Here is a 16,792-nt window from a genome sequence, read left to right on the forward strand (position 1 = left end):
CTTGCTTGTTACGATTTCTTTTTGTTTTGATATCAAACTGATTTACTTGTCAGAAACGTCAGATTTGTCTTGAATCTTCTGACAGAACATTCTAATGACCCAAAAGTGACTGCATGAAACATTTACCATTCTTCAGAAGCCACAAAAAGTGGTACCGCGTGATAGATGTCTCTAAACTGAAATCGATCTGAGTTTAACACCGGAAATTGGTATTTCCAACCGGAAGTCAATAAAAACTACTTCCCTTCGCTTGAAGCGTATCATAGACCGAGTCGGCATGATTTAAAAAACACCCAAAATGAACTTCAGATCATGGAAATCCAAAGATTATTGGATGAAATCAATCCGAGTTTGACACCGGAAATTGGTATTTCCCACCGGAAGTCAATGTAAACTGCTTCCATTCGCTTTAAGTGTATCATAGATGAGGCCGGCATGATGAAAACAAACGAGAATGGACTACAGATCATGAAAATCTACTGGACGATACGAACTTATATAACAACACTCATGGAATATCGCCCCAATTCACTATGACATAACGCAGTGGATGAATTCTTAGAGAGAACAAAAAGCTCGATTTGATTAACAACAGTCTGAAAATTGCCAACCGGCGCTATCGCCAGGTTTGTCGCCGCAGATCCTATTGCGAGGTAACTTCTCGCAGTTTCAGTAAATATCGATATAAATTATATATACGCATCTATAAAAGTCAAGGATACCTATAGTTGAATATTGATTTGTAGGTCTCATTTTTGTTTGATTGAATGTGTAAAAAAACGGCTGACTCGGCAAAACAAGTCGGCCCCTTTGTCTATCTGGACTATGCTCAGGGGGTGTCGCAACCTCCCATAACCCCGCTGTTGTGCGAACCTGGGTATATGTATAGCTATACTTAAAGGGGAAAATAAGAACACACAATAATTTCGGGTGGGTTTTACACTTACTTTTATTGTAAAAGTGAGAATCGGCAGTAATAATTTAGCCTTAGACAGGTTTCTATATAGCTCTATGGCTAGTAATTCATAATGTATCTTAACTCACAGTTAGATACACAGTCACAGATAAGAGAAACTATACTACTGATAGGGAAATAACCATTAGCTCTTGCATATTATTTTTTAATATTCATCATCTAGTATTAAATTAGTTTCCAAAATGCTCAATCAGACGTAAAAATAGTTTGGACATTAACACATCTGTGAATAAACAGCGTATATGCACGTGCCCTATTTGCTACTCTCTGTATACTCCGTAAACATAGTGACTACACTACAAGGAAGTAGTTGATGCGCTGGTTTGTTTATTTACACTTGCTGACAGTTCCCGTCATAACGTCACACCCAACATGTGTATTTCTCGATTCTACTTTTAGGGAGCATTGTTAAAATTATTTAAATACTAGATAATAAATTAAATGCCACACACGTAGTCCCCTTTAAACGTACACGAAATATTACAAAGGTACATTAACATCACATAAAACAGTTTTATCTAAAATTGAACCTATGAGTAATTTAGAATTAAAAACAATGGCTACTGAAGATCCTGATAATAAATCTCCATCATTATATAATAATTCTCTGGTCTTCGTTATGTTTCCATCTTTAACTTTCAACATCAAAACCTATAATATATAGTATAAAGAATATGATATGGTATGGACACTTTATAGATATAGATTGTTCCGACTGGGGCGTTGATTGTGGGTACTTCCCTCCCACACCCCTTACATAAAATACAACACAATCCATATCGAACCACATGAATATGATGCATGGTTATCCAGGCACTTACACCACGTGGTATTTGGGAATTTATGACTAAAATGTCCAGGTAACGGAAAGTTGAAGGTTGTAATGAGTGGCAGGGGCGTGCTGGCAGGAAGTTTAGGAGGACGGTGTCCTCCCAGGCCCCCATTAAACAATAAGTCCACCCGTATAAGCGGGCCCCCCTGAGAGCTCTAATTTTCACGCGGAATCCCCTCAAAAATTGAGAGTGCGCACGCGAAAAATCCTACATACACAACGATTAGTAAAATATATTATGCTGACGTGCAAATGTCTGTCACCTTAAGGTGAAATGGTCTTTGATACATGTATTCATGCCTCGATATGTATAAGATGCAATTTATTATTTGGATAGAAATACATTGTATTAGCATTATATTAAGCAGACCTGTCATGAGTGTCTTGTGTAGTACAGTAGTATGTCTTATAGTCAAAATAGCAGCATAAATTTGGAAAATATGATACCTAGATTTCTCCCAGAAGTGCTTGCAAAACGCGTTTCCCGTTGTCAAATTTGGCATTTAATAATTGATACTACATTATCAAAACATAAAACAGTCATATAATGCATGGTTATCGAGGCACTTACACCACGTGACTAAATTGACCAGGTAACAGAAATTTGAACGTTGTAATGGATGGATTAGAACACGTTGGTATTTTAATAATCTAACGTTAAGACTTTGTTTATTATCGTAAAAATGATACTTGACAATCGACACTATTGTCAAAACATAAAACAGTCATAATTTTTCACCCAGGATAAAGAAATTAGGCTGAAATTTTCAATATATTCATTTCTCACTAACTATTTTAAACTATTATAGCAAAAACGATCAGAGCTCTTCACTAAAATATATCTGTAACTACTCAATTAAAGGAGAACACTAGTCGATATGGCTTTTTTTTTTAAAAAAAAAAGAGACTTTATTCCTTTATCTAGTATTAAATTAGCTTCGATCATGCACTGTTGTTTATTGAACAAATTCACACACATGGCGTGACGTTATGGGGGGGGGGGGGTGCCAATCACTGTAAATATATCCATACTTCTTTACCTGAGTGGGTTTATGTATATCCGGGGGCTTGGATGGCTGAATGGTTATAGTGCGCGCTGTATCATAAAGTCTGTCATTGAGTCAACTGGCGTGGTTTCGATTCCCCGGTTGTACGTGACAAGGAGTAGGGTTGCCTGTCCAACCTCGTGGGTTTTCTCCAGACCCTCCGGTTTCCCCCCACTACGTGCAAGCGAATTATGGAAATAAAATTGAACAATATGTTAGTCCCCATTTCTCTCTCTCTCTTATGTATATCCATACTTTACCTGAGCGGGTTTATGTATATCCATACTTTGAAATGATTTATATGCTATAGGATGTGCACCAATATAAAGATTGTCTGTTTTCATATCTACTATAATATTATCTGGATATGTATAAATTGGATAAACCTGAAATATAGCCAATAAATACTCATAGTTCCTTACATCCTTAACCCACGGACGGAAGGGGTGGGGGTGTCTAGTATAACGCGTTTGATCAAAAGGTCTGCCATTGGGTCAAGTGGTGTGACAAGGAGTAGTAGGATCGCCTGTCTAACTTCGTGGACTTTCTTCGGTTTCCTCCCACTGCTAAAGATCCATACGCGCTAGCGAATTATTGAAATAAAATGTTAGCCCGGAAATGACATAGTCTGTGTCGAGTGGACGTTAAACCTCATCTTTGCACGAACATAACAAAATAATACGTTACTCTAAAAATAAACGAAACTACTTTTTCAGTGGGATTCAGACCAAATTTACATTTGACAGTCTGGTTCCGGATTTGGTATCAAACGTTTATAATTGTTTTATTTTCTATCCAGTCCCTATGGTCCTCGACTGCCAAGTTCGAACAACTAGGTCAGTGCACTAGGCAAGGTATGTTTACTCATTTGGAAAGACTCTATACCACTTCTCATTTGACGACGTCACATAGTTAACAACATTTTGTTGTACTTGTCTTTGTTATTAAATTAAGTACCTGTTTTTTAATCAAGTCATTGTTTGTTTTTCTCTCTGTAACAACTATTTCACGACTCATAGAAGTGGCTATATAAACATATCTGTAATAAATAATCATATTACAATGTAGAATATTATAAGTAAATTATAATGTACTGCAAATATTTAACCTCTAAATGTACCATGACATACCACTCTATATTGACCGTCTAAATATACCACTCTATATTTACCGTTTAAATATACCCCTCTATCCCGTTTAAATGTGCCACTCTATATTGACCGTCTAAATATACCACTCTATATTTACCGTCTAAATATACCACTCTATATTTACAGTCTAAATATACCACTCTATATTTACCGTCTAAATATACCACTCTATATGTACCGTCTAAATATACCACTCTATATCTACCGTCTAAATATACCACTCTATATTGGCCGCCTAAATATATCACTCTATATTGGCCGTCTAAATATACCACTTTATATTGACCGTCTATAATAACTGTCTAAGTATACCGCTCTATATTTACGTTTAAATATCCCACCCTAAATATACCACTCTATAAAATATTGACCGATTACATATACCCCAAATCGTTTCACTCCTCTAAATATCTCTATAGTTCCTATCAGAATATACCACAGTGTCATTATACCTGCCATCATTAGACATAGCTATACCATTTGGCATAGCCAGACCATCTAATACCACTCTGTAATTATTACCATCAAAGTACACTACTGTACACCATGCAAGCTGGCCAAATAGTTGTACCATCGTCCAAACTGTTCCGGAACCTGTACCGGAATTGGTAAAATAGAAGCTGTCTTGGCTAGTAGCTTGAACATCATTGACGCTAAAAATGAAATAACATTATTTAAATGTGTAACGACACAGAATTAGTAACACAGTAAATCGCAATTCTTTAAAAGCTAAATCTTGACGGACCCACATTCAGTTTCATTTGGTACACGTAAACTAAGTTATGGCCTTATCTTCTTACAGGCGGTGCATAGGTTTTTTTATTTTAGCATATTAACATCGCCAGCATATTGTCTGATATGTTTAAGTTGTTTTTATATCACTTACAGTAAAATCGTATTATCACGATATGTTTAAGTTGTTTTATATAACTTACAGTAACATCGTATTATCACGATATCGTTTTACATGTTTAAGTTGTTTATTTTCAGGAATAAATTCGAACTTTTCTATATAATCAACTCCGTTTTCTTCATGGTTGACCACAAATAATATCTTCACGCCTGTAAAAAAGAAAACCGAAAATTTTGAAATTCTCAACAATATAGTTTCAACTATAGCCCATACAGGGAGTCTAACATTATAGGAACCATGCCGACACTAACAGAGTTTCAGAAATAAAAGTCCGTGTACGTATAAAAATATATGCGCCAAAACATAGAGGAATGGTGTATTTACCTTGTCTCAAACTTGCAGCTCACACTATTGAGTCGTTTGGACGTACACGTCAAAACCGCTTATCCGGCCTCGTAATCTGTTTAAGATTTCGGATTAGTGTTTTCGTTGGATGACCTGATAAACTATATAAACAATTGCCTTGATGCATTTGGGAAGTCTGTTTGACTTGTAAATAAGATTTGGGCTTAATTGTGTGTCCTAGAAATAAACTTGTTCAGTGACGCCATCTGTCTGGTAATCCAAATTTGGTCCTAGTATTTGGTACTCCATCATGAATCACGAAATAATCCCTCCGCTCCCAGTGTTTGAATCCAGGGATAAGTTCTGCCGATTAACTAATCAGTTTAATAGTACCTTGTAAATCCCGGACGTTACCGTCTGACACATCCAACTATGGGCTTTCCCTCGTCTTTAAAAGAAGGGACTGAACTCCGATCCCTCAGACAACATTCCAATATGATGGGCAGATTTTAGAGTTGGTTACTGCATCAGCACGCTAGAGCGAGAGAAAGATGTAAGACACCAGACAATCCTCGGCCTCCCTAAAGACACCAGGCAGCGTTTCAAAAGTTAGGTCTGAGTTCAAAGCGCACAAAGATCTAGACCAATACGATTGTCCAGAGTTTCATAATGTCCATCGTGAGATATTGAAGTTCAAGTAAGAAGAAACCAGGTTCGCAAAGTAGCTTACACTTATCTTTTATAATCAAGTGACGAAGTACTGGACAAAAAATATGGTTGAGAGCTAACTTTACTGTGAAATGTGAAAGAACGACGGCCCAAACAGTAGTTGACGTCTGGTAATAACTACCTGATTTATCCAGCCAACCACTGATTCCATGAGGATGGAATAATTTTACATTAAAGTTACCATTACTTCCTACTATAGACAGTTCTTCTACTTTCGCTTTATTCTTGTTGAAATCAAATAAATACATTCTACCAACAATATTATGTTTAATCATATATTCTCGCTGACCAAATGTATTATTTTGAATGGCTACTCCCTGAAATTAAAATAAGTCAACGACAACACAATTAAATAAATGAAAAAAGGAAAACATTTCACCGACATTGTAATTTCGTTTCACGGCCATATAAAAAACACAAATTTATATGGAAAACAATGACTGAGTTTATTTCACACTACATTTCAACAAGTTCCTCTTGTCGTTCTCAAGTAAGTAATGACAACGACAAAACATCTATGATTATTTATATCCGACTACCTTATTTCTAGTTGCCGCTCATCTGTAAGGGTAACATTTTCAGAGAACACTATTTCATAGATTTAGATGAAGCGAGGCCCTGGTCTACTACTACACGTATGAGGAGAGAGAGAGAGAAATGAGGTTTAACGTCCACTCGACACAAACTAGGTCATTTCGGGACTAACATATGGTCTTTAGCAGTGGGAAGAAACCGGAGGACCCGGAGAAAACCCACGAGGTTGGACAGACAAACCCTACTCCTTGTCACGTATAACCGGGGATTCGAAACCACACCAGTTAACTCAATGACAGGCCTTATGATATAGCGCGCACGTGCTAACCATTCGGCCATCCAACCCGCCCCCGCCCCCTATGAGGACTCTTAAATACCACAGACAATTGAGCAAAGATGGGAATGATGACGGATGTTTAAGACTACAGGTAAGAAACGCTTATGACGGTGTGAAATATATTATTTTATACAACTTGGCGCGAGGCCTTCTAAATCTTGAGGTCCTAGATTTCAGCCTTTATGTAAATCCGGTACTGGTCGCCGATGTCTAGAGTCATGGACAATTCGGGAATTATCGGTCGCTTGATGTTGAGAAGTAGCACTTTCTGTACAGCGTTGTATCCACTACCCTCTTGATAACGTAAATCTACTCAAAACGTCTCCGTTATTAAATCGTACATTTTGATGACACATATTGTCGACACTGTATCGCCGACGATCTCTCCGACTATATACGCCTTACAATAGAAAATCGTTAACAAATTACCCTTGGCATGCGCCGCCTTAAATCTGGTTAGCTTTCGTCCGTCAATAAAAAGAACGTCATACAGTGTGCTGTGGGGTAAATTTGTCCCCCGAAAAGCTGCTTTTCCGCCTACTCTTCGTCAAATTCGAACTGCCAAGGGATTATTGCCTACACGACAAGGTGTACAGGGGACTTAGGTTTTTTGTCCAATCCGAACGACTAGACGTTACTTGTTGCCAGGCGCTCCACCATGCATGACGGGCATGGTAAAATGGCGAGGAACTTTCTTGACCAACATTTATTACGCAGTAATAGGTTGGTTATTAAAGCTTTTGTTAAGAACGGAGATTTCTTACTGATGTTATGAAAGTTAACCCATCTTTAAATGTATAAAAATCTTCTGAACCAAGACCTGAAATAATTATTAAATAAAATTATTTAATTTTACGAGACAGTGGTTTATTTCTAGAACACTAGAACCATTTCCCGTGTATTTGGGTAATAATTTCTATCTGTTATATTATATTCTTGCATGCATTTCTTAAACACGTGGATATGAAAAGGTTGATGAACTCTCGTCAAAACAATATTCCTATCAATCTTAGTTATGGCCATTTAAATTATCTTTTGGTTTCAAACAGCCACTTAGATACGCCCGCAAGCATTTGAAATTTATGTCAATCAACTAACATCGAAACCAAGACATTATCTGTCGTATATCTTAGTGTTCGAATGCTTTAAATTACTATATAAATAAAACTGTTCAGACCTTATAAACGATTGTCTAGTACAACTCTATTTTTGATATGGCCGAAGCCCGTCCCGAATATGGTAATTTATTAATCTCGACTACATGAATTTTTAAGCTCATGTGTCAACTCATGCGACAATTACACGTCTAAATTAAATTTTGTTTTTATTTTGTCAATTCGCTTAAAAGTTTTAAGTTACATATGCCACATGCAATTTTCGTTCTATAGTTAATTAGTAGTAAACTCTAATTGTAATGGGCTAGTTTCCGATGAGAGACACATTAAGAAATGTACGGACTAAGTATGCGAGGAGAATGGGTCTGGCTCACTAACCAGGAGGTCTCGGGTTTGATTCTGGTGTTATCCCAGAAAGTTTTTCAGTACTTTCCAATATGATTGCCCTTAGATAAACTAGGTTCCGCCCAACAGTCCTTGGTATTCATGTAAAAGAATTGTTGACAGAATTCAGTGATTAACCTCACAGCGTTGCGTATGTTCGCCGATATTAACCTGGTTGATACTGAAAAATAGAACTTTAATATGATATTGAAACTTACTCATGCCTTTAACCTGTTCACACTTGCCAGGATAATGTTCATTATAGTGTAAATGATAACCCATATAATACCTGAAAAATATTACATCACCTTGTCACAAATATGTTTATTAAGCATATGTGTTTGATGACAAACCGGGGGGTTGGATGGCCGAATAGTTAGCACGTGCGCGCTGTATCATAAGGCCTGTCATTGATTCAACTGGCTTGGTTTCGAATCCACGATTGTACGTGAAAAGGAGTAGGGTCGCCTGTCCAACCTCGTGGGTTTTCTTTGGGTCCCCCGGTTTCCTCCCACAGCTAAAGACCCCTACGCGCATGCGAATTATTGAAATACAATTAAACCATATGTTAGTCCCGAAATGACCTAGTTTGTGTCGATTGACGTTAAAGCCCATTTCTCTCTCTCTTTGATGACAAATTACTGTTCCATTTCTAAAAACCAAATTGAACTGATTTGTACGTTTATCTACCTAATCGTACTCGATATGCTCATAGATACATTACTGTATATAAAAATTAATCAATAATTCATTCATTATAATGAAAATAAATCAATAATTTATTCATTACTGTCTATAAAAATTAATTAATGATTTATTCATTTATATAACTGGATATGTCGACACCAGACATGAAGAGTTGCAATATTATGAAATAGAGAAATACTTACACATTTTTCAGGACCAATTGTATCAAAAACAGGAACAAAGAACCGATAACTAATTTCACTAACATGTTTGCAAATCTGAAATCCACGTAAGTTATAAAATTAAAATTCAGGGACCGGATTCCTGTCATTCTGTCATTGAGAGAATATTTTCCTTAAATAACTTTGTAGATGCTAATATTTGGACAGTATACAAGCTCAAAGATATCATTTTTAGCTTTGTAAGAAAATAGCACATGTCACTGAACGTCAAGTCTGAATAATTGCGTGGCTTGCATATTTAAAATGGTTAGAACACTTTGATATGGGTTTTAATGTTGATTTGTTTTGTGGGCTAGCAATCTATCTTTGTTGAAAAGTTTACGTCTATATATAGTTGATAAAGCCAGTGTTGAGATATAGACTAACCGGTTTATTGTGCAGGTATACAATAACATATAGGACACTGTAACGCCTGGTACATTTAGTGAGCAGTCAATGTGAACGAATCCGGCTGATCATTTGCCGGAATTATTTGTCCCCGACAGGTCACCATAGATTACTTTAATGCCAATTCTTGTCTCTTTGATCGGTTCTAAGTGCCGCTTAAATTTTCGATGACATGCTTTCACTGCCTACCAAAGATTGAACAACATTACTTGTGGCAGCGTTTCAACCATGGACATCTTGCGATACACAAACTGGAAGTAGCGCACATCCGTCTTCCCCAACCGCTTAACTCGATTATTCTTCCGCTTATAAAAAAACAACCTGCCCTCAAATGTAATTTTATACCATTGTCTCCGATTATATACCAAAATGTCAACAACAATACCCCCCCCCCCCAAGAAAAACAAACCCAACCCAAAACAAGCTATAAATAGAAGGGACTTGGCTGAGAAAAATTAATGGTGGCCTGTATCCTGTTTCATCGCCACCGGTCATATTTGAATCAAACTGCTATATTATATAGATAATTAGATTCAAGTCGATAATCGTTGAGTCTTTCGCAGGGTTTTAATTTTCATAATCAACATACACAGATTTACATTGTACGACTACGATACACAACTATGGATTCAATATTAGGACTACATCGGTATTTTATCGCATCGCTCGTAGGCCTAACAAAAATTCAAAGTGTATGCATAAGCATAATGATATACCTGTCTAACCACAAGTTGTAATCGCACTTTCTTTTCGGTTACAATATGATTGACGATAAAACTGAATCGGTGATAATGTTTAACTGAATAAGCCTGCTATACGTTCGCCTCTTCTTCTAAAGGATACGCTTTGTAGCACAATGACAATGTCACTCTCTGTGTGTCAATAATAGTTCAGCAGTCCAAAGTCCCCACTCTGTTTAGTAATAGGTTAATAGATATGCTTACCGGACTATGGAATTCAATATGCGCTGTATTTCTAATTTTGGACAATTTAATTAAAATCAGTAACTTTCTTTTAACCATTCACTAACCACATCCTTTCAAAGTGGTGCTCAGTGAATGACAATTAATGACAACCCACACGAAGCAAAATAACCTGTGGGAAGCAGCTATGTAAGGGAGACAACTCCTTTTAAAGAAACAGGTAATTTCTATAAATAGACGAACTATATAAACACATAGTTTATTTTGAGAGTGGAGAGAGAGAGATAGAGAGAAATGGGGTTTAACGTCTACTCGACACAAACTTGGTCATTTCGGGACTAACATATGGTTGAATTTTATTTCAATATTTCGCTTGCGCGTAGGGGTCTTTAGCAGTGGGAGGAAACCGGAGGACCCGGAGAAAACCCACGAGGTTGGATATTTTGAGAGTAACATATTATTTTTTTCTGTAGGCTAAGTGCAAAGGGGTGGGGTGGGGAGTAAGTTTGGATGCAATTTGACTGAAATTTTGAGCATATCCCTTTTACATTATCTAAATCTTACATAAAGTATCTTTAATATATTACAGGTTTTGTGTTTCTCTTGTCTATATTGCAGGTTGTCTTATAAAAACATTCTGAACCATAGAAAGGATATGTATTGCCTACTACAATGTATAATAATATATATATTATTTTTTTATCCCCCCCCCCACCCCTGCATGGGAAAGGCTGCTATACTGGATATAAATTGGTTAAATACAACACAAGTTTTTGTTGGTGGTTATACACAAGTTTGTATGAAACAACACAAGTTTCATAAATTTCAACACAAGTTTCATAAATTTCAACACAAGTTTCATAAATTCCAACACAAGTTTCAGAAATTTTAACACAAGTGATGTGTATATTTTCACACAAGTTTGTATTGTTTGATAAATTTTAACACAAGTTTTGTGTTGTTTCAACACATATCACAAGTTTCAACACAAGTTTGTCTTGTTTCAACACACATATTATGTCCTGTAGGAGATATCAAGTAGACATACTGTCCTACATAGATATTCTGTCCTGGTTAGGACATTTTATGTCCAACGTGGTTGATATTGGTATAATTTCTCTTTAAAACCTTGCACTAATACGCTTCCATAATTTAACCCCCTGTTAGGACTTTACCCTGTTCAATACAGATTTATGTCAGGATATTCTGGACTATTTACACCCTCGTTCAACCAGCGCGATTTAACCTATATATATTGCCGCTTTTCCTTGACTTCAGTAAGTTCAGTTTACATTATGCGTTAGACTCGAAATAGATGACATTGACCTAGATATAACTTCGATCACCACAACCGTGTCGGTTCATTTGCCTCTGGACTACTGGGGTCAGGGCGTTGCATTTGCCTTTGTTGTTGTCGCCTCTGTGCAACTGTTCAACTGTGGTTAAACAAGGTCAAGTTAAAGAGAATTAACCGACGAGAAAGGAGGATTATAATTAAAAATTTAAACAGAATTACTGTGGTGATCAGAAGTTGTAATACTATGTTATAATGCACATATATACGTATATCTAAACAACATAGTTAGATTACTACTGATATACGTATATATCAAAACAACATAGTTATACTGGCTTACAATTTTATATACACTGTATAGATATATATCAACGCACGCGTGTAACAAAAACTGGAGAAATAATCTATATAGGCTATCAATGATTGTAAGCGTGAATGGATAACAGTTTAGGTTAAACATTCCACGGCCCGATATGTAGTATATGTGCACTAGTTGCACTAGTTGCATTACAGTATTGCGAGTGCACACACTCGTGAGAGAAAGAGAGGGGGAGAGGGAGAGAGAGAGATGGGTTTAACGTTCACTCGACACAAACTAGGTCATTTTGGGGACTATTTCAATAATTCGCTTGCGCGTAGGGGTCTTGGGCAGTGCGAGGTAAGCGGAGAACCCGGAGTAAACCCACAAGGGTGGACAGGCGACCCTATTCCGTAGCTAGCTTGTCACGTAAAACCGGGGAATCAACGTACGCCAGTTGGTTTAAACAGTATTTATTTCGAGAATATTATACAATGTAAAAGGCATAAATAATAGGATACAAAAACAAGCCGAGTAGGCTTATATTAATTTGCTTCCTTCTGGTTTAGGTGTATAATATATGTACAATGTCGAATTATATATGATACATACATACTATTCAAAAAAAGTAGGGGATATTTGATTTTTAAGTGTTATTAAAGTCACCTAATGAAACTGACGAAGAAACAAATGACAAAATGAAATGAAGTTCACATTCATCGATTTATTCCAAATGATCGTTAGACTAAGTAAGGCACAGACTGACCATTATAAGGGTAAAATGATACCCGGGGCCAAACAGCAAAGTTACCACAGCATCACAACCAAGTCAGTAACGGGTAAATCCTCCTCTGTTTGCCAAACAAGCATTGATCCGACGTGGCATACTCCTAATGAGACGTCTAAGGTCATTTTGGTCCAGATTGTCCCATTCCTGTTGCAACGCCGCAGCAGTTCTTGGACATTGGCAGGACGTTGTTGACGTTGACGTAACCTCTGTCCAAGCATGTCCCAGACATGCTCGATGGGGGAGAGGTCGGGACTCAGTGCTGGCCAAGGTAATGTGGTGATGTTCTGTTGTTGGAGGTAACCTGTAACGATCCTGGCCCTGTGACATCTTGCGTTGTCATCCTGGAAGATGAAACGGCGGCCATGACGTCGTGCGAACGGCACAACATGGACTGCCAAGATGTTGTCCCGGTAGTACTGGCCTGTAACACGCCCTGCAACAACATGTAAAGCCGTTCTTCCAGCAACAGTGATGCCTCCCCACACCATAACAGAACCACCCCCAAATCGATCATGTCTGATGACGTTAACGTCTTGGAAGCGCTCGTTTCGACGACGCCACACCCTCCTACGTCTGTCCAAAAAATCAACAGTGAACCTTGACTCATCTGAAAACATCACATTGCTCCAGCGTCGATTATCCCAGTGTTGACGATCCCTACACCAACGACGTCTTGCCTGAATGTGATGATCTCTCAAACAAGGGATCACGCGAGGACGTCGGGCGCGAAGGTGACCCCTATGCAGTCGATTCCGAATCGTCTGGCCACTCACTCTCACACCAGTGTCTGTTTGAAGACGAGCGCTGATCTGATTTGCTGTGATGACACGATTTCTCAAGGCCAAGGTACGGATAAATCGATCCTGGGCTTGAGTTGTCGCCCTTGGTCGACCTGAGCGTGGTCTGTCCTGTACAGATTGTGTATCACGGTATCTGGACCATAGCCTGCTTATGACAGACTGAGAAACATTCATCGTCCGCGCCACAACCGCCTGTGTTGTGCCGATCTGTAGCATGCCAAGGGCACGTAACCTTTCATTTTGGGTAAGCCGACGCATATCAAAATTTGTTTTCTGGTCACTAAAACAATTAAACTGATGTTTCCACCCTGGAATTCAATGCCACAATGACTGTAACATTCAAAGTCAGAGTCGTGCAAATCTTGGGTTGGACCCCCATGATGATCCCAAGCATCACCTGCATTCCATGCGGTTGCTATTGGTGCGTTTGGGCGTCACATGTAACTGGAAATGTTTCTTCTGTTAGGTTCTATAGTGACTTTTTTCGTAGTCATTTGCATATTTTAGTATTATGCCCCCAAAATCAAATATCCCCTACTTTTTTTGAATAGTATACAAAAACTAATTACATTATTTTAGTTATGGTACAAATAAGCAGATAAATGATTTTGGATAAATAAATAAATAAATAAATATAAAAAATAAATAAGAAATAAATAAATACGCCAGTTGACTCAATGACAGACCTTATGATACAGCGCGCACGTGCTAACCATTCGGCCATCCAACCCGGCCCTCATGTGTCATATTTGAACAATGTCAGCCTTCCAATTCGCAGCGCAAGTTGGTGTTCACGTATTAAATGGGTCCGATCTATTTGACAAGACCAAATGCATACTCCCTCGAGGTCAAGAGATGTAAACAAGGTTAGGGCACGTGATTGTTGCCGAGGAATGTGGGTAAGGGTTAGGGCAAAGCGTAGGGCTATATCCTGGGTTAGGGTTAGCGATAGCCCTGTTTACATCTCGTAATTATGCATTTGGCCTTGTTAAATAGATCTAACTTCCCGAATGTTCAGTTGTCCTATATCCTAATGGTCTATATGATGTGAACTCGTGGCTTGTTATAATAATACACACGATTTACAGATCCCCTTGAAAAAACATTCAATGTACGTCGAGTCAACTATAGCTGTGTTTTATTGTGTCTAGCCAGTTGTGTAGTCAGCTACATGAAATGAAATTAAAGCGGTTAAAACACCGTCAGGTATAATGAAGTCGGGTATACAGGAAGTTTCTCGGCAATCACCTGATACCTCCAAGTCTTACTCACTGAGTCACCGCAGCTATAAGTTTTTCAATCTTTATTAGCACCCCATCCTTCATTTCTTGATCTATTCTTCCGTAATACCCCTTTGCCTCTAAATTCCACCCTGGGGGCCACATGCAAAACTTACCCAAGGGAATGCACATTATCTAACATTATCTGATACCATCCAATTCTTACCTTCCATCGTTAGACATTGCTATACCATTGGCTACAAACAGATCATCTAAAACTATCTTATAGTTACTGCCATCACAATATACTACAGTATTCCATGCAAATCGACAAAACATCTGTACAATCATCCAAAATATTTCAGGACAGATTCCAGAGTTGGTAAAATACCAATATGATTAGGGGTGTGCAGGAGGACGAAGATGATGAATAACTGATGTATATATTTCCTAGATAGGATCTTTGTGTTTCGTTTCTGGGGACTTCTGACTTGTTAGGATTCTTTTTGTTTTTGATATTAAACTTGTTTACTTGTTACAAATGTCAAAGTGTCTTGAATCTCATGACAGAACATTCCAGTCACCCCAAAAATTGGTATTCCTCACCGGAATGCAATGAAAACTACTCCCATTTGCTTCAAGTGTATCATACATGGGATCGGCATAATGACAAAACCCCAGAATGAACTTTATGAAAATCTAACCATTGATGGCAAAGATAGCCATGGACTCGGTCAGAGTGGTACGGATTTCAAAAAGGCCCCTCCCAGAGGGGTCAAGGGTCGAAAAATTGGAACCCTAGAATGGGGTTCGCGTGTTGAACAAACCCCAGAATGAACTTCATTTGACACCGGAAATTGGTATTCCCCACCGGAAGTCAATGAAAACTACTTCTAATCGCTTTAAGTGTATCATAGATGGAGTGGGCATGATGAAAAACAGGAGAATGAACTTCAGATCATGAAAATCCAACCATTATTGGCGGATATAGCTATGTCCTCGTTCATAGAGGTCCCGATTTGCAAAATGACCCTCCCAGGGGAGTCGAGGGGTCGGAAAATTTGAACCCCGACATTTTTGGATAGCTAGGGTAATCAATTTTAGCATATAAATCCTATGGGATGACATGTCATATCAATGTACATAGAAAGTGAACATGTTACGTTACATGTAAATGATGATGATCACTGTCGGTCTTTTTGTGCTTTATTTTGGAAATACGAATTTTGAGATTATACTGGCGGATTACCTTTGCTGTTGTGCCGAATTTCGCTACAAGAGGGGAAGGGCGCTTTATTGATATGGTGGACCGATTTAATTTTTATTAATGCTGAGTGGGCTGATTTTTTTATGCCCCCCCCCCCACCCCGCTCCGGGAAAATATGTTTGTGCGCCACTGCATATACCGAGTGGTCCACATTATGCTCCTAGTACTATTTCTTGATAGATGGTACTTATCGAATCCCGTTGGTTTTATTACTATTTATTGATTGATGGTACTTATCGTATCCTGTTGGTTTTAGTATGTTACATAATGACAGATGTTATAGACGCTTCTTACCATCTTGACACGTGAAAGTGATTTTAAACCTGTTTACTTTCGAAACCCCTGGAGGTCTTGGTAGCATTCCTTGTGTCATTATGTAACCTTAACTTGTTGGCATGTTTTATTTAAAGGAGCTAAATCGCTAACATTTGCGATCTACAAATTGACACAAATGGGTCGAAACGTATATAATAATGTAATATGAATGTAAATAAACTGATTTACATTCAATCGTTTCCGTTTTTACTCTAATTTCAAAGCAGATATGTTCGGGGAAATACGCCAGAAGTCTCAATCGAA

General features: G+C 38.0%; 1 protein-coding gene across 3 annotated transcripts; it reads right to left on the minus strand.

The window, feature by feature from the left end:
• Positions 1-932: 932 nt before the first annotated feature.
• On the minus strand, positions 933-14,871 carry LOC126832405 (serum paraoxonase/arylesterase 1). 3 transcript variants are annotated; one of them, XM_050563164.2, is made up of 10 exons: positions 14,413-14,871; positions 9,193-9,267; positions 8,521-8,591; positions 7,568-7,623; positions 6,054-6,249; positions 4,941-5,067; positions 4,458-4,658; positions 3,812-3,893; positions 3,115-3,240; positions 933-1,627 (listed from the first exon to the last, which is right to left on the minus strand). In XM_050563164.2, exons 1-10 carry the CDS (start codon positions 14,448-14,450, stop codon positions 1,457-1,459), a joined length of 1,143 nt encoding a protein of 380 aa, XP_050419121.1. In that variant the 5' UTR covers positions 14,451-14,871; the 3' UTR covers positions 933-1,456. The 3 variants fall into 3 exon arrangements, with proteins under 3 accessions (XP_050419121.1, XP_055959291.1, XP_055959292.1); XM_056103316.1 differs by lacking the exon at positions 14,413-14,871 and adding an exon at positions 10,563-10,729; XM_056103317.1 differs by lacking the exon at positions 14,413-14,871 and adding an exon at positions 10,335-10,439.
• Between the last annotated feature and the right edge of the window lie 1,921 nt (positions 14,872-16,792).

The sequence above is a fragment of the Patella vulgata genome, chromosome 9 (genome assembly GCF_932274485.2).
Source record: "Patella vulgata chromosome 9, xgPatVulg1.2, whole genome shotgun sequence".
NCBI lineage: Eukaryota > Metazoa > Mollusca > Gastropoda > Patellidae > Patella > Patella vulgata.

What these genes read in the sequence shown, in the direction of transcription:
- LOC126832405 (XM_050563164.2), bottom strand. Translation starts at nt 14,450, where the DNA reads ATGGCCGAATGGTTAGCACGTGCGCGCTGTATCATAAG. An exon ending in TGAACAGGTTAAAGGCATGA is followed by an intron (nt 7,624 to 8,520) that starts GTAAGTTTCAAT and finishes TAATTATTTCAG; the next exon opens with GTCTTGGTTCAGAAGATTTT. An exon ending in GGTTAACTTTCATAACATCA is followed by an intron (nt 6,250 to 7,567) that starts GTAAGAAATCTC and finishes TTTTAATTTCAG; the next exon opens with GGAGTAGCCATTCAAAATAA.